Source organism: Lepisosteus platostomus, chromosome 7 (assembly GCF_059453375.1).
Source record: "Lepisosteus platostomus isolate fLepPlt1 chromosome 7, fLepPlt1.hap1, whole genome shotgun sequence".
NCBI classification, from domain to species: domain Eukaryota; kingdom Metazoa; phylum Chordata; class Actinopteri; order Semionotiformes; family Lepisosteidae; genus Lepisosteus; species Lepisosteus platostomus.
In genome coordinates, this window is record NC_142617.1 from 51013508 (window position 1) to 51036607 (window position 23100).

The 23100-nt window shown below is 43.9% G+C and overlaps 2 protein-coding genes across 7 annotated transcripts; one reads left to right on the forward strand and one right to left on the reverse strand.

The window, feature by feature from the left end:
- The first annotated feature begins 138 nt into the window (after positions 1–138).
- On the forward strand, positions 139–12703 carry zwilch (zwilch kinetochore protein). 2 transcript variants are annotated; one of them, XM_088641074.1, is made up of 19 exons: positions 139–450; positions 1863–1911; positions 2377–2472; positions 2836–2948; positions 3293–3495; positions 3977–4056; positions 4196–4351; positions 4612–4683; positions 5013–5106; positions 5567–5619; positions 5711–5825; positions 6321–6400; positions 6653–6809; positions 7184–7212; positions 7315–7451; positions 7594–7689; positions 8062–8180; positions 9128–9227; positions 11987–12220. In XM_088641074.1, exons 1-18 carry the CDS (start codon positions 401–403, stop codon positions 9217–9219), a joined length of 1791 nt encoding a protein of 596 aa, XP_088497200.1. In that variant the 5' UTR covers positions 139–400; the 3' UTR covers positions 9220–9227; positions 11987–12220. The 2 variants fall into 2 exon arrangements, with proteins under 2 accessions (XP_088497200.1, XP_088497199.1); XM_088641073.1 differs by lacking the exon at positions 11987–12220 and adding an exon at positions 12227–12703 and having other exon boundaries at positions 140–450.
- lctlb (lactase-like b) lies at positions 9448–21963 on the reverse strand. 5 transcript variants are annotated; one of them, XM_088641077.1, is made up of 17 exons: positions 21787–21963; positions 20672–20743; positions 19865–20013; positions 18860–19020; positions 18516–18603; positions 17621–17730; positions 17009–17137; positions 16798–16893; positions 16540–16594; positions 16120–16281; positions 15488–15762; positions 13905–14031; positions 13473–13672; positions 12016–12079; positions 11388–11461; positions 10268–10312; positions 9883–9977 (listed from the first exon to the last, which is right to left on the reverse strand). In XM_088641077.1, the coding sequence occupies exons 3-15, from the start codon at positions 19989–19991 to the stop codon at positions 11388–11390; spliced, it is 1668 nt and encodes a 555-aa protein (XP_088497203.1). In that variant the 5' UTR covers positions 19992–20013; positions 20672–20743; positions 21787–21963; the 3' UTR covers positions 9883–9977; positions 10268–10312. The 5 variants fall into 5 exon arrangements, with proteins under 5 accessions (XP_088497201.1, XP_088497204.1, XP_088497205.1 ...); XM_088641075.1 differs by lacking the exon at positions 11388–11461 and having other exon boundaries at positions 9448–9977; XM_088641078.1 differs by lacking the exon at positions 10268–10312 and having other exon boundaries at positions 9448–9977.
- Between the last annotated feature and the right edge of the window lie 1137 nt (positions 21964–23100).

Here is a 23100-nt window from a genome sequence, read left to right on the forward strand (position 1 = left end):
CACGATAACCTATTCCTTTTTTGTTTTCATGTGGTGAGAAAAGAGCTTTCCGGGAAAGCATGGACTATTTTATTTCTCAGGGCACTCTCCTGGCGTAGGAACAATTCCGGAAATCCGAACTACTTTCAAATAAATATTTGTTCGCTCTAAATGTATTTTATTATTTTGATTTTTACATCAAATTATTCTGGAAATACACTGAATAAATCTAATAAATATTTAAGAAAAACTATTTTCTTAGTTTCGATGTCGGGCTGGTGACGTACGTATGACGTTGTTGCCCGCGCTGTTTGGATCAGGCAGGTAGTGTTCTGGGCTGTGGCTGTAGTTTAGTTTGTTCAGTTATTTTGTATATACAATAAAATATTGCAAAGATTACTGTATTTGAAAGACAGTAAAGATGGTAATGAAGATAATCACCGAAACGAAGAAGTTCGCTCAGTTTCTTTTGTGAGTTGTTATTATGTGTTGCTTAGAGCATCTATTTCTGTATGTCATAGTTTTGAAAACAAATCTTCTTGTAGAAAGTGTCATGTAAGTTATAGTGTTCAATTGTATAAATTCCATACCCGGAAGCTATACCTGTAAACCTTTCCTTTAATATTGATGTTGTATATCATCCTGGACTCGTTGCGATATTGATACCTTGCTAATTGAATGTTTCCAGTGCTTTGCTGTGAATGAAAGTCGAATCGCCAAAAAAGTTTTATTTTCTAAAAGCCAGATTCCTTTGTTGTGTCTTAATATATTGAGTGCTTACGCAGTGTCGTGGGATCAAATAGGAAGGTTCTCTTACAGCCTTGAGACAAGTAATTCACTCAAACTGCTCCAGTAAATGTCCGGCTGGAACTAGAGAACATGTAATAAAAATATCATTCTGTCTCTAAAAAGCTTTTATCTGTACAGCCGTTAATAAAAGTGACATAAAATATTTCAAAATTAAGTTGTATTTAGATTTAATTCGACGATGATACTTGCATTATTTGTAATCATCTCGGTTGTACATTACCTGAGATTTACTACCCACCCGACCCAGTTTAAAACGCGCTGACAACCCACTGAAGCGCAGTTTAACTGTAAAATGGCTGTCGTAGTTCTGTTGATGTGATTTTGGATTCTACGACTACAGGTTTTACCTGGTTGTGAGTTAGGTGTTTGTGTCATACTTGCTTAAAATGTTGTTGACTTCTGAAAGCACTATTTTCCCAGGACTGAAAAGGGTGTGAGAGTATAACAATTATACCATCAAGTGCCTCTGGTTCAGCTTCTCTGTAGTCCAATAGCCAGTCCTGGATGTACGTGGAACAAACCCCACCAATCAGTTAGTGTTACTCTTGTTTAGTGCCTTTCAGTCCAGAGTATTCTCCTTTACATAAATGATACATCTGAAATGTACAGGCACAGACAACACAATAAATCCATGTAGAAATGAGAAATTCAAGAAAGAAATAGATGAGTAATTTAGGCCAGTGAAAACATGTTTTTAAGGTGAGATTTAAAAGCATCAACAGAATAATCCCTCACCCTCAGGAAAGGTCGGTATAGAGGAACCGATCAGCCCGGCTCCTAACCTGTGTGTTTTTGGGAAAAGGGATAAAACCAGACCTCCGTTCACATGGGCACCCCAGGCCAGAATGGAACCCGGGACCCTGGAGCTGTATGTATGTTAGAGGTGTTAACCACGACACTGTTGTCCTCAGGAACTGTTAGGGGTTCACAGCTCAGATTTCAGACTTCACGTAAATTCATTTGTACTTAGGTTGTGCAGATTTCCAACTGATACTGACTTGTTGAATTCACGGGTATGACCATGTTTTAATTAATTAAATGCAATGAATTTGTTGGGTTTTTTTTCATTTAAGGGGTTATCAAGAGGAATGGAAGGACTCAGTAGATCCTGTCTTCTATGAGGTAAAACCCTTGTGTTTGGAAATGGCTCTCGTAGCTAATTCAGAATATATTACGGAGAGCCACACACAACCCATGTATTGAACTATCGAGCTTGACCCATTTATAGGATTTCAAGCAATATGTCCTTCAATAATGGCCGGGACAGCGACATTAGTTACATTCGTAACATTATTGAAATAGCAGACATTATTAATAATCCTACAGCTCAAGTGGTGTATAACATACCTATAGGTAGCATGGTTTAGCATGGTTTCTGTGCCACGTGTTGCTTCTGTTTTTGCTCTGTATGTATTTAATGTCTTATTTATCCTCGTTTGGGTTCTTGTGTTGTCTCATAGCAATATCTCCTCTTCCGTTGGCCACTCTGAGTCCTGCACCGTCGGCCCTTTTCAGTTCATTGATTCATTCATTGATTGACTGAATATTTTCCTGTTTTTTTTTCCACACACCGTATTTAATTGCCAGGATGAGCTCCAGATCCAGATCACAGGCCAAGGAAGCAGAAGCCCGCTGCGCAGCTTCTGGAGCGGGAACCAGCCCGCGTTCATCTGTGAGAGAGCGGTGCGTACTACTGCCGGCTTCCTGGGCACCTGACTGGTTTGCCCTGTTCAGGCCACGCGTGCTGAAACTTGCTTTAATTGGTCCTCTTTATGACACGTTGGAGTCTGCGAGATTGTCCTTTTTTTCGGAGTAGATAGATACTCTGTTGATCCCGTGAGGGAAATTGCAGTGCAACAGCAGCCAGGCAAAGACAGCACAGTACAGCGTAATAATACAGAATATACAAAAATAAAACAGAATGTACAGCGCACAAAGAAGATGTATTGCACAGTATAGATATATTGCACAATAAACAAGTTGTGGGGGGAAAAAAGGTAAAATACTGAGAGATTCTAATCTGAGATTGTTTTTTTTTGTTTGGAGGTTCCAACTCCTGCCTCTGAAGGTGAGAATGCAGGAGATTGTGTTCCCAATGCGTCCTTGCTTATGACAGATGAAGAAGTGACACCCCTTCCCCTCTCTGTTCTCAAAGCCAGGTCCTGAGCATTTTGCATGCTTTATATTTTTTTTAACCTGTTTTTATACAATAAGCTTTGCTTAACTGTTTTTGCAATTTACAGTAACAACCCGTAAATGGGATTATCAGGGCGAGCAACAATCTCGTGAGCTAGTGACTTACCCCGCTGCCGAAGTGCACTAGTGTGATAGACTTTCTTCATTTTGAAGATCATTTCTCACTTCTTATTAGAGTTATTATTGCTGTTACGTCCTCTTGTGGCACAGCCTCATAGTGCTTCTTCAATAATGTAAATGCAAGAATGGAGATTCAGCAGCTCTTGAAAGGGAAGCCTGGATCTGTGTCCTGCTGTTGTTTTTGCAGGCAGGTGATTTCGCGGTACGTACTGTCTCAGAACCCCAACGTGCCGCAGCTGGCGGGCGCAGGGGAGCCGGGTGCAGCCCTGTACCCCCTGTTGGTGCGCTGCGACATGTCTGACCCCGAGGGCACCTGCTGGCTGGGCGCGGACGCAATCAGGAGTGGCAGCAAAGTCACTGCTGTCAACCTGCACACCGTCACCTGCAAAGGTATGGTCACGCGCTACACCTGGGGGCTGTTGATGGCAGCACCCGAGCTGGCGCTCCATCGGCAGAGGCCTCTGAGTGGCGCACTTGCACAGAGCTGAGTAAAAAGATTTGTTAAAAGCATTGAGTTTGTATGTTCTCCCTCTGCTTGCTTTGATTTTCATCAGGGTGCTTCGTTTTTCCTCCCACAGTGCAAAATCATCCTCATGGGTTAATTGGTCTGGTGTGAGTGTTTGTCTGTGTGTGTGTCTGCCCTGCGATGGACTGATGTCCCCTCCAGGGTGTGTCCTGCCTTCTTCCTTTTTCTCCTGTGAGTTCTGGCTGTGCTGGATAAAGTGGGTTAGAAAATGGTTTAGAATGAAGTTAAGTAATTAAAGAATGGGTATGTTCTTCTGGTTGTTCTGTTTTTGCGCTTTGCTGTGTGTCATCAAAATGGCCAAATAAGTTCACTTCAAAGTACTTACTCTCAGTCTTCTTTCCACAGGTCCAGCCATGAGAAAAGAAACTTTGATTACCCTGGATGAACTGAAACAGGCTCACAAGAGCAGACACCACGCATCTACTGTAAATCCTTTCATCACTTGTTGTTATACTCATTTCAGTCAGAGCAATCGAATGAAATCCTCAGGATTAAGTTGCAGTTTGGCGTTGGTTCCAGAAAGGCAGGGTTGTTAAAGAGCGTGCTGTTCTGCCTGGCCTGCAGGTGGCGACCAGGGGCTGTGCGCAGTACGACCTGTTTGGCTCCACCGTGGTGGAGAACACCGTGATCGAGTCCCAGAGCAGCGTGACCGTGGACTTCACCTGGAACAGTGTCGAGAGCATCCTGCAGACACCCCCACTCACCTCCACCGCCACCCTGGTCAGCCATTTCCTCTATTTTCCGTACAAACCAATGATTATTTTCCTGGTATTCTAAAGGTGGTTTGAATGTAAGTTTTAGTGGAAATCCTGAGTGGGGAAAAATTGAAAATAGTGGATTCGAATCACAGAGGCACTTCAGTAAGGACTCTTGCACTGTATTAATAATAACTTGCATTTCCTTAGCACTTTTCATGCCAGAAGCTTTCAGCTGGGGCCAAGAAGAGTAGAAGCTGCATTTACGTTCTTGTTTTTATGCAGAACATCAAGGTGACAAGTGGAGACATGCGGAGCCCTGTGTATCAGCTGTACAAGGAGCTGGAGTTCATCCAAGTACGTAGAAAACAAGCGTGTTCAGAGACAACCTGCATCTTTTTCAAAGCCCCTCTCAGACTAAACAGCCTGCGCTACATATTTATCGTCCCTGATGTCAGAAGTATTTTTATGTAATGGTTATAGAAATGTGCATCTTTCAAACTGGTGAAAATAATTAATCTAAAATGTACTGAGGTTTATTTAAATGTGGATCAAAGGGAATTACATACTAGAGGTATTTACATTTCACTTCTTATACATATATTGACTAATTTGTTTTGCTAATTATTAATTTACACTAAAATTAATTGCTGTGCTTGTTTTTTCCTCTTTATCGCCAATGGCAGGTTTTAGCTGAAGGCTTGAGAACAGGCGTAACAGAGTGGCCTGAACCGCTTGAAACCAATCCAGCTGTGGAGCTCACCAAGGCTCTTATAGAGGGTAATTAAATGGCCACAAAGGTCTGGAAGTGAGGGCTTTTGCGTTGTACGGAGTTATTCCTGAGTGCTTTTTGCACGACTTGTAAGGAATACTCTTTAGGGCTCCAAAAAGTGGGTTGTGGGTTCACATCTCTTGTGGAATGTCAATTAAACTTGCCCCAGTAAATGCACTGCTGTATAAATGGATTTCTTCAAGAGGCCATTGTAAGTTGTGATAGGTGAAGTCTTAACGTACGTCTATACCCGAGCCACAGCAGCTCATCAGGCCAGAGCTCATCCTGGGTTCTGCTGGGTTAAGAGAACTAGAGAGCAAGTGACTCCCCCCTAGACAGGACACCACTCCACCACAGGGATCACCCCCAGACATGCTGGTCCCCTCTGGTATAGCTGGGTGGACTGGAGCTCCAGTAAAATAAATGTTGTCTTTTTCAATATCTTTAATACTCTGCTGAATGTTGTAGATCTAAGGAATAAAGTGAAGTCCGTTCAGAACCAATCAGCGAAAGAGAAAGAGGTAAGTCTAAGAAAGAATCAAATGATGCTTTTCTTCTTAGGTCTGACTACAGGTCTGAGTACTCATGCAACACTGTCATGTTTTGTAACAGCCAAAGAAAGAGATGAATGATTCGAACACTATGGACGGCTCAATCCGGATCGCTTTCCTCACGGAGCGGGGAGATCTGGATTTCGTAGAGCAGCTGTGGTCAAAAATGAGGAAGAGTATGTCACCTATATTAAAACAGGAACTGTGGCATTTGGCCTTAGGGACTCAAGGTGTTAAGCTGATAATGCAAAACAAAGGGACTGGGTTTTTGTTGAAGTGTTTGCTCCCTGAATTACTTAATTGATGGGTTGGGCTGTGGGTGTCTGGAACAAGCCACCCAGCCACATTGTTGAAGCCGATACCCTGACTTCCTTAAAGAAACGCCTGAATGAAATTTTGGGATTAGTTAACTAGCAAGATGGGTCGAATGGCCTCTTTTCCTTTGAACCTTTCTGTTCTAATGGTGATTATAAAGCTGTGTTGTATTGTAGCCTTCAAGGAGTGGAATGATAACTAAGAAGTGGGTGAAAGGGGTCAGCATGGACTTGTGAAGGTGAAACAGTACTTAAGAGCATTCCTATGTCACAGCATTCTAAAACATTGCACAGCTGCTACTTTCTATAAAACAACTCAATGCCATGTCAAGTTATAGTTTTCTTTTTCTCTCACAGGCGTTACATCTTATCAGGACATTGTGGACTGCCTAACATTGGTAATCCAGGCCTTGAAATTTGGTGACATTCAGCCTTGGGTATGTATAAACACCTCGTCCTGCGATATTGAGGGTTCCAATGAGAGGCCGCTGTTAGTGGCTAATGTAAAGAAGTGTAAACTTTTTATGGATTTGATTACACGCAGGGTCTTATATAGCTCTTTACATGCAGAAATTCACATGCTCTAATGGGCTGAATGTTCTTTTCTCGCTGTAACGCTTCATGTCCTTGTGACTTGAGTTGCACAGCCGTATTGTCAGAGCTGTGTGTGATGTGTTAATCCTTGTTAGATTCACAGGGGCAGCAGCAGCTCCCTCAGTAAGCTCGTCCTGCAGTCCTACCATGGGCAAATGGGCTCTGTCTCTCTCACTGGACTGACTCCAGTCCACATGCTGCTGGAGGTGGGCCTGGACAAGATGAGGAAGGACTACATCAACTACTTCATAGGTAAAGTGTCTGTGGGATGCAGGCCTATCTTTTTGCAGTCTGAACCATTTCAGGTTTTGCATGCTGCATATTATTATACAGTATGTAGGTCGATGCTATGTACAGAATGCTTTATTTTTTATGAATCTGAAAATTAAAGTTTAACCTTGCAAAATGCTGGGCAATAGGGGCTTCTTACTTCAGTTTTTGACTGCCACTGGTATACATACGACTATTGTTATACACTGATTTCCTACATAGCGTGCCTCATTATGGCTGTGACAAACATCATAAATCACTGTGCCTCAACTTTATCAATAATAAAGAATACAAAAGCAGGAGCAGAGTGAAAATAGAACAGATGTTGTTAACTGAATTTCTTTTTTTTATTTCAGGGCAAGAACTTTCAACATTAAACTACCTGGTAAGTCTTGTAATTTGAAAGATTTGGAATCTGATGTATATTAATTGAATAATGTAGGTTTCAGAACAGCATTGTTGATGGAGCTCTTGTTTTTCCTTCCAGAGTTATTATCTCAGCTCAGAAGTGGATCTTCAGGAGCAGGTGGAGCGATTGAAGAAACTGCATCATCTGCTGGAGATCGTGGTGAACTGCAGTACCTTCCTGAGCCTCTCACACCAACACCTCTTCCCTCTGACACAGTGAGGACTTCTAAAGTGCTCCCTCTCACTAGCATGGCACAGCATTCACCTGTCTCTCAGTGTCAGGCCTTAATAAATCCAGCTTCAGGTAGTGAGCTGCGGGTGGACATTCAAATGCATAAGCCTTTTCTTTTTTTTTAAGGTCCTGCTTGCAGTTTTACAAAACACACCCATATGACGAAGACCACTCGTTTCAGTTGCAGATCAGACCCACAGTGATCAGCAGCTTCTATCAGAAGTAAGAGATCTGTTATATGGGGACTTTTGGGTTAGAGAAGCTGGTAACTGTAAAAGCATAGAACAGAGTACTACACCAGTGCCAGAACATGCCAGTCACGTCTTCATACAGAGGTGGTGACTAATGATCTGAGTGCATGGTCTGGAGATGAGGCCTTTGATACCAGAGCTTTAATCTTTTGTTTCATGAATTATTTACTGTGAGGTTTGGGTTCAGATTCTTTCGTTGTAGATGTTTCCTATATACACTGAATAAATAAAACATCTGACATGCGTCCAGCCACAGTTGCACGTTCTGGTCGCCTGGGGTCAGACCGAGGTTGCATTCGTGCTGGGTGCTGCTGAGTGGGTCTCTCTCCTGTCCTGTTCTCAGGGAGCACCCTCAGACCTGGAGAGTGGAGGTGTCCAGTGGCCACGGGCCACAGGAGGTGAAGACCACATGGCAGCTCAGCGACAAGCCCCCAGTGGACCACGTGGCCTTCAACATGGCAGGTAACAGGCCAGGGGGCACATGTCCCAAGACACAGCAGAGCTTCACTCCCTGATGGCTGTATTTCAGTGAGGGTTTTACTGTGACTAATTCCATTGTGGGCACTGAGGGCGATGCATATGGAACACAAGCCATGTTTTAATATCAATTTAAGTCTAGAAGAAACTTTTTTTTTTCTGGAACATAACATTTTAGCAGCAGGGATCACGTCTTTTTGCACGTGGCCATTCTTGTTTTCCAGTCATGTTGCTGAATTGGAATACACGGGCCGGGACCAACTTGCTTCCTGCTGGTGACCCGGGCAACAGCTGTTCAATGAAGCTTTGTCAGTCAGGCTCCTGATCTAGTTCCCAATCCCTTTAATTAGACTCCATATTTAATTATTTCGAACCACTGTATTGTTGCTCTGTCATCAGAGCCTCTTCCTCTGCGCGAGCAGTTGTTTCTCTCTCTTAACAAAAGTTCTTCAACACTTCCCTGCTTCTCTGCGCTGTGATACAGCGATTCCCTTTTTCCCCTTTTTGCTTTTTCCTTTCTTATTTTGACCATTTTTTTCTTTGCCCCATTTTCTTCCGGTTTTTCCCTTTTTCTTTGTACCACTGTTCCCCTTTTTTTCTTTGTACTTTTTTCCCCCTTTTCTGGAAATCTGTATTTCAGCGTTGGCTCACCAGCCTCCCCTCTTTATTAGCCTGGTTTGTTTTGAAGAAAGCTCCTCGTGAACTGTCCACTTATCCTGCCTGTATCAACTCCCACTTGTACTTCCTGATCCTGCCACCCAGCAGTGTTTCTGTGCCATCTTAAGCTGCGCACCGAAACCCGCACTTGGGTTTGGCCATTGATCACACTGCAGCACAGTCCACCACTAGCTGCAGCATACCCACCACAGCAGTAGGTGAACTGTGGGGTTCAATGCGTTCGACCTGACCGGTAATCCTTGATTGTGTTGCAGATGTCCCCTTTGAAGTCACTGTAAATGGAGAAAATGAAGAGCCTATGTATTTCACCACAGTCATCAGCTGTAGCCAAGTCAGCTTTACTTGATTTCAAAGGTATGTTAAGTATAATTTAATTCCAATGATGAATAAGTGTTGTTTTTTATTAAATAACACTGTAATGCAGCATAATATACAGGGAACATAGTTTTCTAATTTAAAACAGTTGTTTTCACCACTTCTTGTTCCTCTGAGATATACATGTACAGTATACAGAAACATTTTAGCTTTGGAATAGCTTGACATGCAATGGTTATTGTCATTTAAAAAAAAAACTGTTCTGTGTTCAGTTGTCTCAGCTAAAGCAAGATCTGTTTTCTAAAGAAACCAATTTGATTTACCTCACATCAGACACCAAACCTGTAGTCACTCTTGTTGGAATCAGAATATTTTGGCAAATTTGCCTCTGCATTGTTTAGTTAAAAAAAAATAGGAAAAAACGCATCACACTGGGACTTTCAGGAATGCTACTCATGAAAAGTACCCTAAAGAAAAGCAATATCGAGAAGCATCACCACTTGCATATATATATATATCCAGACTATATTGCTGGTTATTTTTTTTTCTTACATTATTACACAAATGTCAGAAGAGTTTTAGTGTGTCTGTTTTTTTACTGTGAATTGGAGACTTTCCCGCTGGGTTTTGTATGCAGTTGGCCACCTGACAGTGACCCTGGTGTAGCAGTCATCTAGTTGCGTCTGCGGAGAAGAAACATGAGGAACACGGCACTGAGCAGGATACAGAGGGTACACACAGTGGGGACGACGATCTCTGTCACCATTTCCATGTGGCTGATCAGGGGATCTGAAACACAGCAGCCAGCCATACATTTGACAGAGGGCCTCAAGACGTCTTTTCATGCAGAACACATTTCATACACCCTACAACTACAGAAACAGGATTTTTTAAATCTGTGATGTTTCGGCTTTCGTTCGTTCTTCTTTTCACTTCATCACTATGAGACTTATCACGTAAGGCTTTTTGCATCTGCCTTTGTTCACTGTGTCTTCCTGAAGACTAACGCATTTAACACACACGATGCTATCCAGCTCTCAAAGGGTTAATTATACATTAGCGTGTGAGTGCATGCTTACCATGAATTAGTCTTAGAATATTGGCAGCAGTAGTCCGCTGTTCCTCTGATAAAGGAAAAAAGGAATTACTGGGAAGGTCAGTTTGGAGCACATTAACCCTTTGAGGACTGTGATGGCTAATTGGTGTAGAAATCGCCTGAGGAGAAAAGGCTGCTCATTTTGACTAGCCAGCCTGCAGACAGTGATGGAGATCAATGGGAAATATGCTGATTGTAAGTGATATGATCCCTACTGAAGGGCCCTCTCATTTCAAGGCATTATCAACTAAGCACCTGTGACTCTTATTGCACAGTTCATGTTCCCATCAGTCCCCAGAGGCAACATTTAGACACATGACTGAAGAATGATTACCAAAAAGACTTCACACTTCTCCACTCTCCACACATATTTTGCATGGAAGAACAAGCCAATTAAATAAGTGACTGAGAGCAGTCCTTCCAGCTAATGAATTTAAACAATTTGGATTCAACTAATTTCAAGTGCTTGGAAGATGAGAGATGATTAATCTTTCATTTGTAGGCAACATATTTTGGAACTGTTTTGGACTGTAAAAGAACAACTAATTGTAACGCATGAAGTACACTTTTAAAAATGACAGTGCAATTCATGTGTAACAGGCAGGGAACAGCACTCTACTATAAAATTCACAGGGTCCTCTGCAGGGCCTCAGTAGTAATTGGAATATAGAAAGCTTGGAATTCTAGGAATGGTCTGGCTTGAGAGATTGAAATAAGCATCTGGATGTTTTTAACCAGGAAGGGTTGATTAGAAAGCCCTCAAAGAGTTTGATGTTAAAACAAACCAGTGAGCTTGTTTCAACATTTCATTTAAGATGTAGTGAAATAACGCTCGTAAAAAAACAAAACAAAAGACACAGCACACTGAAGAGTGGAACCACAAATACGAGACTGGCATATGGCAGCAATGTTGTTTTGTGCCCTTCATAAAATGATCTGCGTGTTTTTCATCAAAGATTTGATGGATTGCAAGCCCAATTCTGGCTAGAATTTTCAAACTAGGTTAGGGTGCAAACAAAACAACATGCCAGCATGCTGTATGTTTCATATCGCCAAAGTGAAAAACTAAAACAAGGAACCGATTGTCATTTGATCCCTAGTACCTAAACTTCGTCATGCACTGGCCAAACCTTTGGCATTTCTGCATTTTCCTGATTTTCCTTGGATTTTCTTCTAGCTGGAGGGGCAAACAAAGAAAAATCCTGTTAGATGTCTAGGACCGCGTCCATTGTTTTAGCCTCAGTTTTAGGGCTCATTGTTGGTGCCTCGTGGATGATCATGAAATTGAGCATATTTTTTAGGAAGCGATGATCGTGATACACAAATGCAGATGATGGGGGGGGGGGAATCTCAATGACCAATTTGCATTGACTAAAGCTCAAAGGTGGGGATGGAAAACACATGTGTACTAAATTAACAGCTTTGTATAAATGTACCCAACTTGTTTGTTTCCTTGTTTTCTTGCTAGTAACATCAGATGTTACAGATGTTTTGCACTCTAGTTTTTACATCTCTGATTTGGATAAAAGTTACCATGTGGAGAATCTAAAGTACAGTGCAGTGTAAGTCCTGTAAGAGCATCAGGAAGACTGGTGTTAATTAACATGCTAGCCCCTCCCGCTGGGAGGCAGAATATTTCTTTTGTTTGCCCCAGCTAGTTTCACTCATCATCTATCCTCGCCCCTCTGTTTTTGTGCTTCAGCTTAAACAAGTGGAGTTTTATTTACTGACCTGCGGCTAGAAGCTGGTTGCTGGTTGAGCACGTCTCTGTGGCCTTCCGCTTCCAGTTCTCCACCTGTCGTGATCAAGAGCTCTATTGACTGCGCAGCATGGAACAGCAGTGGCATGGAGGGGTCTCTTCACCCCCGAAGGGTCATACCGCTCTCTCCATGCCCAAGGCCAATTACGAAAAGACTGATGTTGCCTTTTTTTTTTGTTCCAGGTCATTCCCTATGGTAACACTATATAAAACCGCCCAGCAGTGAGTCACCTTCGTGGATATGCATGTTTTTACTAAGACTGGGGGGAAAATATGCAGCTTCTCTTGCGAACAATTTGCAGGTCTTTCCAAGCACGAAACTGAAATGCCTGTGTTCGTTAGGAATCCCAGGCAACCAACAGAAACACAGAGCACTTACTCCAACGAGCACAGCACAGATATCCTGGATGTGTCTCTCTGCTTCACCAATGCGATCAGTTATGGGGAAACAGAAGTAAGAACAGGCTGTGCAGCGCAAGGCGGGCAACAGGACAGCGACAGCCCTCCCCACATCAAGGCTGCTTGTATTTTTACAAATTACTATCCAGACTCATTTAATTTTCTAGGGTGAACACTCAAACTTAATGAGTTTCTCACAGCGCTCACTTTTACTTCTTGTCTTGTATTTTTGAAGTGTAATAAAATGCAATTTGTTCTGTGCTGTTTTGTTGTTGTTTTAAAATAATTAAAAAAGGAATTAGTAATAATAATAACTAATAATTGCTTACACTTATATAGCGCTTTTCTGGACAATCCACTCAAAGCGCTTTACAGGTAATGGGGACTCTCCTCAACCACCACCAATATGCAGCCCCACCTGGATGATGCGACTATGGCAGCCATAGTGCACCAGAACGATCACCACACATCAGCTATCAGTGGGGAGGAGAGCAGAGTGATAAAGCCACATCATAGATGGGGATTATAATGAGGCCATGATTGGTGAGGGCCAGGGGAAAATTTGGCCAGGACGCCAGGGTTACACCCTTACTCTGTGTGAGATCTGTGGGATTTTTAATGACCACAGAGAGTCAGGACCTCGGTTTTACGTCTCATCCGAAGAACGGTGCCTTTTTACAGTATAGTGTCCCTGTCACTATAGGACCCACATAGACCACAGGGTGAGCGCCCCCTGCTGGCCCCACTTAACACCTCTTCCAGCAGCAACCTTAGCTTTTCCAGGAGGTCTCCCATCCAGGTACTGACCAGGCTCACACCTGCTGAGCTTCAGTGGGCTGCCAGTTGTGAGTTGCAGGGTAATATGGCTGCTGGCGTAAGGAATTAGTAGTCGATGTCCTTTGCCTAATTATTAACTTAAGTGCTTCAGAATTGTAAGAATGGGGTCTGAGCCGAGATCCGTCTCCTGGGAATGTGGGTACAAACGGGAAGTGTGCCTCTTTTGCCCCAATGCAGCGCCTGCGGCTCTTACCTCCCTCTGGTTGGGGAATCCATTGGAGCTGATGATCCTTTTGTAGTACTGGACGGAGGCCTTGGGGTAGCGCGGCTTGTTCTTGTTTCTGAAGTCCACGTAGTACAGGCCGAACCTCTCGGAATAGCCCTCGTCCCACTCGAACTTGTCCAGCAGCGACCAGGCCGTGTACCCCTTCACGTTCGCGCCGTCCTTGATGGCTGACCGCAGGAGGGACAGACAGACAGGTGGGAGCTGTAGCTCTTCCTGAATCTTTTTTATGGAGAGACTGTTTTTAAAAAAATCTAAATGCCTGTGGACTAAAAATAGGACTTGGGCTGGCGAAGCCCGTTATCAGATGATTCTCCCAGCCACCCGAACTTCCAGGCTGAGATGTTATTTACTGTGTATATACTGTACATGTTGCCAGGCGGGAGATTGGTTTTTGCATACCTTTCAGCATCTCATTAATGTAATCCTTATAGTACTGTATTCTCCAGTAATCGCAGAGGTCTGTACACATCATCTTTTCTGACACTCCATTCTCTGTCACGTAGACCATAGGATTCCCATACTGAGTCTGAACAAGAAACGGTCAGCGCTGAGGTGATATTGAAAATGTCATAAAACACCCCCAAAAACATGATTCGTTACAGCCTGATGCCCACAATCCCACAATCAAAGCGTTATTTAAATCGTTACTAAATCATTTTCTGCTTTATGTCTAATGAACCCCTCAGATTGACATGTACTGTAAGTTATTTACTTTTTGTAACGATGTCCTTATCCATAGTTATTCTCAGTGATCAGTCAGTGCTGGGGTGATATTGAAAAAGTCATAAAACACCCCCAAAACTTAATTCATTGCAGCCAAATGCCCACAATCAAAATGAAAGTTCTATTTAAATCATTACAAAAATCATTTTCTGCTCTACAGTTTATCTGATGATCCCCTCAGATTGACATGCATCCACAATTTTCAATGCTGTCCAAGACTAGATTACTAGTTGTGCTATGAGGACAAAAACAAAACATTGCTTTAACTTGCATAATACGGAAGCTTATTAGCACCACAGAGAGAAAAATTATCTTGTTTATACGAGACAGTATTGCATTTATACAAGAAGATTATTGAATTTATACAAGAAAAGTTTCTCGTTTCTACAAGAAAATATTGCATTTACATGCAACAACAACAATAATAACTCCTTACACTTATATAGTGCTTTTCTAGACATTTCACTCAAAGCGCTTAATGGGGGCTCCCCTCCACCACCACCAGTGTGCAGCCCCACCTGATGATGTGACGACAGCCATGGTGCACCAGAACGCTCACCACACACCAGCTATCAGTGGGGAGGAGAGCAGAGTGATGAAGCCAGTTCAGAGAGGGGGATTATTAGGATGCCATGATTGGTAAAGGCCAATGGGAAATGTGGCCAGGACGCCGGGGCAATACTTTGTGAACAATGTTACCTACTATATTAATACTGTATATTGTATTGTGTTGTATATGCAATAATATTGTCCCTTGCATTGTGGCATTGACTTGAACTACAGTAGAATATCGTCACACTCCTCTTTTTGGAAAACAAACGTGTCATGTGTTCTGTCTTGTATACATGAAGTACAACACCGTGTCTGTAAGCATTCCCGGTTAAATGCATGTTGTTTTCACCGTTTCTGTGACAAGTAGAAATGACACAGCTTTCCAAACTTTTTTTTCTCCATGGCGTTAATAAACTTCCGTATCATAAGTCATTTACTTTTTGTCATGATGTCCTTATCCAGAGCTGTTCTCTGTGGAGGACCCACTCCAACATGATCTATTGGTGACGGCAACACGTAGTTAAAGGTCCACCTTACCTTTATGGCATGGTGACCTGCACTGAGAATAACTTTATTCCCTCTGCCAAGCAACCAGGGACCAGAGGTTTTCTACAGGAATTCTGAAACCTCTCACCACAGCCCCTTTGGTGTGGGCTTCGACCGCGCGTGATCGGTGCCCGAAGGGGGCAGTGGCGGGGGCGCGCTACCTTGATGAAGTTGAGCAGGCGCCGGAAGCCCCAGGGCACGGAGTAGAGCCACTCGGACCCAGGATCAGGCCAGCGGGGGTCCACCAGCTCGGCCAGGTCTCGGTCAGTGAAGTAGCTGGGTCCTTCGCTGGACATGTAGTTCTTCTGGGAGATGTAGCGGGTGGTGAAGTGCCCGACGCCCAGGAAGTCACAGGTGCCCTTGATGTAACTCTTCTCCTGGGATGAGAAGACCGGCAGCCTGGAGCTCCCCAGGCCCTGCTGTGCACTTTTCCTCCCTGCAGGAAACGATAAAGTCACCCCCGAGAAGAGGCCGTTCGACGCACCTTGGTAGTTCACTAACTTGGTAAATAATTAGAACACTGATCCAGGCAGCTCATCAAGCACGGATAATGTTCCACTGGTCTCAGACAGCAGTGTCTGTTGCAGTGCTTGTATTGCTCATACCTGAGAAGATAATTCAGTCAGCATCTAAATTATTCATCATTAACAGATGAGGCTATAGACACAAAGCTCATTTGTCCAAAAATGTGCTTAAGGTACCATCGCCAGAAAAGGCTTAAAATGATGTAGACAAAATCGAACAAATCCGCATCAGTCTAGCTTATCGCTTGATCTACAGCACTGTAACTTACCAACATAGTCTTTCATCACTTGAGGGTAGTCGCCGTTAAAAATAGGAGTGGCAAACCATCCGAGATAGAACTGGACGTATCTCTCGGCCGCCTCGATGTCTTTCCGGTTGGTGATGTCGACTGGTTCTCCCCAGTCCGCGGCCAGAGAGATTCCCACAAGGCCTGGAAGAAAAGACAGGACTCAGCCAGAGCATTCCAGAGCACTCCTCCTATCCTACAGAGGGCTGTGGTTGTGGTGCTTGACAGTTTTGCACAGAATGTGAGTGGTTTTGGTTTAAGGATGTGATCTGGAGCATTTACTGTTGGGCACATAGGTACAACAAGGCAGGTGTCCTGATACTGTCTCCAGTTTTTCCTGCAGTACCATTGACCCAAAAATGACCAGAAACATGTGGGGAATACCGTCCTGAAACAGCATACCTTTCTGTTTGCTCCGCCACTGCATATCATACGTGTGCCAAACCTTTGCGTGTGCCTGAAATTAGAAGAGGAGACTAAAAGTATAAATTAGGGATTATTTCATTTGAAAACTCGCAAGGGGCAAGCTGTCATAAACTACAGAAAGTATCAATGATTCTTACTGTATTTATTTCCTGCAGAGCTGTGCACACATTATGATTGAATGATTTGGAAGGTAGCTTGGTTTGACAGCAAGTTGCTGCTATCACCAGACCTCACCTTTATAATGTGATGAGCTGCTCTGTAAGGGCCAGTGCCTCTTAACCTCAGCCCAGGTGCGTGTTCCCCTGTTTCGTAGCCCTCCACGGCTATAGACTGCAAAGAAAAAAGGATCCACATAATACAACTTACTCAGAAAGAAAGGGGCACACTCAGGTATTTCAAGCCTGTGCATTCAAACCATATTTTCAGAGTTTGGTGTTTGACATACCCATGGATTGTTGAATGTGATCCAGTATTTCACTCGGTTTCCAAACCTCTCAAAACACAGGTTGGCGTAGTCATTAAAGTAGTTGACCATGCTTACATTCTGCCACCCACCGTATTTCTCTTGTAAGACCTGTGAAAAGGCCGAACAAAATGGAGTGCTTCAGCAGGTTATTTTGAAGTGCAGAACTTTCATTTCCCCATGTTAGTGAGCAGATGCGACTGCTCATTTCTTTCCAGATGTATGCTGGAATATAGGGTCTTCGTGTCAACAGCACTGCGCTGTCTTGAGACGGTGGGGTCTTCGCGTCCCGAGCAGCGGCCATCCACTCATTCCTCTTGAATGAGACCTCATCTCAGGAAGAAAAGCCCAGGTCCAGACAAGACCTGAGGTAGACCTGGGGAGTTCTGTCAGCAGGGATTTCTGCACTAGCAGGCAGCCTTGCTAATTCCTGTCCACCCTGCTTGATCCAAACAGTATTTCACTCCTCGCAGGCACTCTGAAGTACTCGCTTGACCCAGCTGCTGAGCGCCTGCAAGAAAGGCTCCCTATGTAATTGACCAGGAGAGCCATGGCTGCCCCACCCCCTCTCCAGCTCTCCAGCTCTCCACCCACCTGAGGGAGGTCCCAGTGGTACAGGGTGACGATGGGGGTGATCTGGTTCTCCAGAAGAAGATTAATCAGGTCGTCGTAGTACTTTATCCCTTTCTCGTTCACGTGGTCGGCTAGAGAGAAAATGCACACTGGCCTGAAAAGCTGGCTCTTAGCACGTCTTTGACGTTGTCCATCTCGCTCACAGAAGTGTCATTTTCTACCCCTTCCTAAGCACAGTGGCTCATGAGCACAGTTTACTGCCAGTGTGCTGCAATAAAATTGTAATCCCGCTTTTATGATGTAAAACGTTCTTGCTTACACTGCTTTCTGTAAAACCTTTAAATCGTTAATGAAGACCCCACTGAAAACTGTAGTGCATTCTCTGTAGAGTAGAAGAGTTTATTGTCATGTGTACATGTGCATTGCAATTCTTATTCACACTGATCTGTTAGGACACGGTACAGCAGACGACAGTGTGACAGACAATACCAATACCATGTAGACAGTGCATTGCAAAGTGGTAAGTAATAAATAGTGATAGTATGTACAGTTGCAAGCTAACCAGAACAATAAATACATGGTAGCCCATGTCAAAAGCACACAGAGAAGAGGTGAATTGAGCTCTGAGGAACTGCACAGTTAGCTGTTAAGGATGTGCACTGCAGGCGGGTAGAAGTCGTTCTTAAGCCTAGTGGTCCGTGCTTTAATGGTGCAGTACTGCCTGCCAGAGCGAAGGAGGGACAGCAGCTTGTGGCCAGAACGGTTGGTGTGGGGGAAAACTGTTATTGCTCCTGATCGTTACAAGGTGTGTCAGTACTGAAAAAAAACATTAAGTTCACTTTTCCTGCTCTGGTGCTGAATAGCTTTTTTTTTCCCCAATAAGACGATGAAATACCGACGTATGTTTCTTACTTACATTTGATTCCTGTTGGCATGATTCTAGGCCAAGAGATGGAAAAGCGGTAGTGGTTTAATTTCAGCTCCTTCATGAGCCCAATGTCCTCCTGGGGGAGACAGGCAGAAAGAGGAAGTGGAAGACGGCAGGCTTTACAGCTCCTCGGATCACAGCAGGGGCTCCGGTCCTAGAGCTACACAGAGCCACAGTCGTCTGGAGGCGGAGGGGGGATTAGAGGGACGGACAGATTGCAGCTGAGGTCTTTCTGTCCCTTTGCTGGTTCGCCCTGTGTCGCATGCGCTGAGGGGTACCCGGGGGCAGCTGCCGCCGGTGGGGAGCAGTGGGCCGCTCTCCCGGTCCCTTACCTTGACCTTGTAGTAGCCATCGCAGGAGGAGTCTCCCGTCTCGTTGTGGAGCACTTTGCCCTTCTTGTGGGAGAAGACGTCCCAGATGCTCATTCCTTTGCCATCCTTATCCCAGGCTCCTTCTGTCTGATAGGCTGAACTGCCGGAACCCCACGAAAAACCTGGGGATACGGGGGGGGCAAACACAGAGCAGAGCCCAGTATCAGTGGGGCTCCTCACACAGCCCCACCCGGCTCCATAGCGAACTGATCACTTGGAGAGCGATGACGTGTGCAGAGAGCAATCTCTATTGTTTATGCTAATGTCTCACTTGCATGTGAGTAGTCTAGGTGACAGTGAATATATTCAAACATGTTTTACATAGTGCCCGATCCTAGCCAGCACAGCCTTAAAACGACTATTGCATCAAACCTGGATTAGTATAACAATACAGAGCTGCTGCTCAAGCCTTATTGACCTTACTGTGTTAATTTTAGCCTGCTCCAAAACCAATGGCATAGTCATTCACCACCTACACACCTCAGTATGCTGTGACCCATATACCAGACATGCTTGGTAGTGTATAATTGATTTATTTTTGGAGAGGCGTTGGGGGCTGTGCAAACACCATTGTAGTTATTGGGTGAGTTTAGGTGAGTTCACTGCTCACCTTGATGATAACTTTCAAGCTTACAGTTCTGGCAAAGTCAGTCTTGCAGACATCAAAAAGCTGCATGCGTGGTCTGTGTTTCATTTAATCTCACTCTTACAGCTTGTCAGGAACAAAGCCACACAGAGATCTGACCTTGAAACAACTGGTTTCAGGACAGCACATCTTGTATAGTAAGCTCGCATTCAGTACGAATTGCACTTCCGCACCTTCAACAACAAATGGACCACTGGTGCACGCAGGAGGTGAACAGGAACGTATACTGTCTCCAGGCAAGGGGCTGTGCAATAAGCACCTGCAGTTGTATGAACTGGTCGTGGTTGCAGGTGGTTGCGTGAGTTTCCAAGGAGCCTTACCAGTTGGAAAAATTCCATAATAGAAAGAGCCGCGGTCGTTCTTTGTCCAGTCGAAGTCCTCAGCCGCAGACAGACACAGCACCAGCACAAGCACATGGCTCGCCCCGAGCGCGCAGCGTGACAGCATGGTGTCCAGGGTTTGGTCACACCTGCACAGGGGGAGCACGGGCACTGTCACACTGTCACACTGTCACATGGCCTAGCCCCGGCAAAGCCCCTCGGCTCTGGCCAACAGGCACGCCTCATCGCCGCCAGGCGTGAACTCGGGGTCTCTCTGAAGGTCTAGCAGCATGCTGGATGGCCCCGTTTCAGCTCCTGGAGAGCAGCAGGCCAGAAGCCTGTTATCCAGTCTCTTATCATCATCCCCCACTCTTTCAAACCTGGAGACTGTGTGTCAGCTGAGATATCCGATGAACCGGCCAGGCAATTCGCTCAGTTTGTTTTGGAAAGCAGAAGTGTCTCTAGACCGGGAGGAGCAAGGGTGTACACTAGAGCTACATTCAGTGCCACAAATCTTTACAAGATTTATTTTCTGCCCCGTCCAAATGGGTCAAGAACATGTTTGTGGCTTCCGTGTCTCTTAGGAAAAGCTTGCATTGTAACTACTCTTGTATTAGAAATGGACTATGCAGATGTGAAAATTACTTTAATGTTAAATAACAAACTACACATTCCGAAGCCCTGCTGCAGTGACTGAAGACTACTGGGTTTCCAGAGGGTCTGGCTGCAGGGACAGTGGGCCACCCAGTAATCTTCAGCTCTGGTCACCCCAGGTCAAGAATCCCAGTCGGTCGAAACCAAACTCACCACTTTGCTCAGCATTCCTTGTAAACCGGCACTTGAAATCAAGCAAAAGTCTTCTTTCTTCTTTCCTTGTGGCTGCAGGAATGCAGTGAGAGTCAACACTTTAATGGGATTGAACTGTCCTTATAGAGGTCTTGATCAACCAGTCAGGATGCTAGATTGCTGGCAGCACATTTTTTCAAGTTCAGCACAAATGGTAAAAGTGAACAAATGAAAGGATAACTTCAAGGGTTGCCTCCCTGGAATCTGTTCTACGCATGTATTGTATCTGTAAGTCAGGAATCAGAAATGGAAGTCAGTGTACTACCAAAAGGCCTGATTGATGCAACTCTTTGCTCTATGGGCCACGCAACACCCTTCTCAGGAAGTTGCAATTTATCCAACCCTCTGCAGCTAGACTTCTGACGCACACTAGACCCAGGCTACATTATCACTCCTACTCTCAGATCTCTTCATTGCTTGCCTATAAAGTCACACACAGTCAATAGAAGATCTTGTTATTGACTTGTGAGGCTCTTGATAATCCAAATGTGTACACTCCTTCCCTTAGGCTCCGTTCAGTTGAGGGTGGTCCTTTGCTCACTGTACCCAGGACTCAGTTTCAGACTGTTGTTGACTGTGTTTTTTCTGTTGCTGCTCCATGTTTATGGAATACCCTTTCTCTGACTCTTCGAGAAGCAGATTCTTTGGCTGTTTTTAAATCTAACCTTAAAACTAATCATTTTACTATGGCCAGTGTCTGAGTGTCAGACAGCTTGACTTGCATGTGCTTGTTTAGTTTGTCTTTCTAACATACATTATCATTCTGAACAGCATCCTGGGGTTTGGAAAGCTGCTTTGTCAATTATTATTGTTATTATTTGCACAGAAAGGCTCCTCTTTGCTACCTAAAATGTTCAGAGAAAACATTTTTAGATTTTTAAGGTCAAATAACACCGCTCACCCTCTAAACACGACCACTCGGAACAAAGGGTTTATAATAAAACAAGTATGTGTAGAAAAACGCTGTGGTGGATAACGTATCAGAAAATGCCATCCTCTCTGCAGTCTAGCGATCTAAACAACAACCAAACGGACAGTGTTGTCATAAAACCTCCCCTTCTGCTCTTTCCTCCTACCTGTTACACGATCTTCATATGTCCTGGTTGGAAACTGAGCCTAGAATACAAGAAAGTCACCTCCGGTCTCCAGAATGAGTTCACCTTCTCGATACACCTACGTGCCCCCGCAGTGAGAACACTGCTGTCCCCCTCGCACTGCCCAGCCACCCAGCAGGCTGGCTCTATTCACACAACTCATGACCCGAACAGAGTCCTAAATCCCCCCTCCATTACAGCTCAATGGAGTGTGAATACATTTTGCTGGGACACACAGATCTCTTAGAAAAGGGGGTTTCACTCAGTAAGCAAAGTTAACTTTGGTCAGTTTATCCACTTGTGTTCGAGTTGACAAAGGCAACTGAAGCTCCGTCACAGGAGAGCTGAAGGCCGAGGTCTCGCTGACTGCTCATCAAGCAGTTCGATGAAAGAGAACAGGTTTTGTCTTGCATTCGAAATATGGAGATGCATGTTCTAAACACAAGGTTGTTTGGGATCTATACCTCATGGGCATTTCTAATGTGCATTCTTTTTGTATGGCTACAGCTACTGCTGTATGATAATGGTATTATCAAGGGTATTTGCATATTAAAAACTAAGCCTTTGAAAAAATTCCATTTGGTATGCATATATTTTACCTGCAAAATTAAGAAAAATCTTTTTAGCAAGACTAACAAAAGAAACTTAAAAAACAACACAAATATATAGAAAAACTCCTTCCCTCCCCCCCAGAAAAAAACAAAAATAAAGAAAAACCAGACAAAGAAAAACAGCTCAAACTTGTTCTTGCCTTTTTACAGTTTTCTTGTTGAAATAAGAAAAGAATCGAAATCTATGGTGAAAGTAATCACAGATTCATTGAATGTGTAAAACAATCAGGGATATGCACACAACATATCACCTCATTGAGCCAGCTCTTGAAACGACAGATTTCCATTCTTTAAGAATATTTTTTAGGCCACAGCCATTGCGAACATCAGCATTGATTGTTTTTCCTTTTAGTTTGAGAGTTGTCACTGAACAACCAAAGAGTGCTACCATAGTTCAGATCTAGGGGTATATTCTTGAGTACCACTGAACAGGGTTTGTACTGTACTCTCATTGTTCTCTACAATGTGAAACTAAATCTAATATAAAAAATATATAATGATAGACCAGATTAGAATTTCACATGATCTGATCAGAGATCTATTTAACTTGATAACATTTTCATTTTCACCACAGGATTGTAAAAATAGAAATCATAGCTATCCATATGAGCTGTAGCTCACCGAACAGAGAAAAAACAGGTAAAATTATCCAGAAGGAGAGGTATCTATTGAGTGCATGCTCATT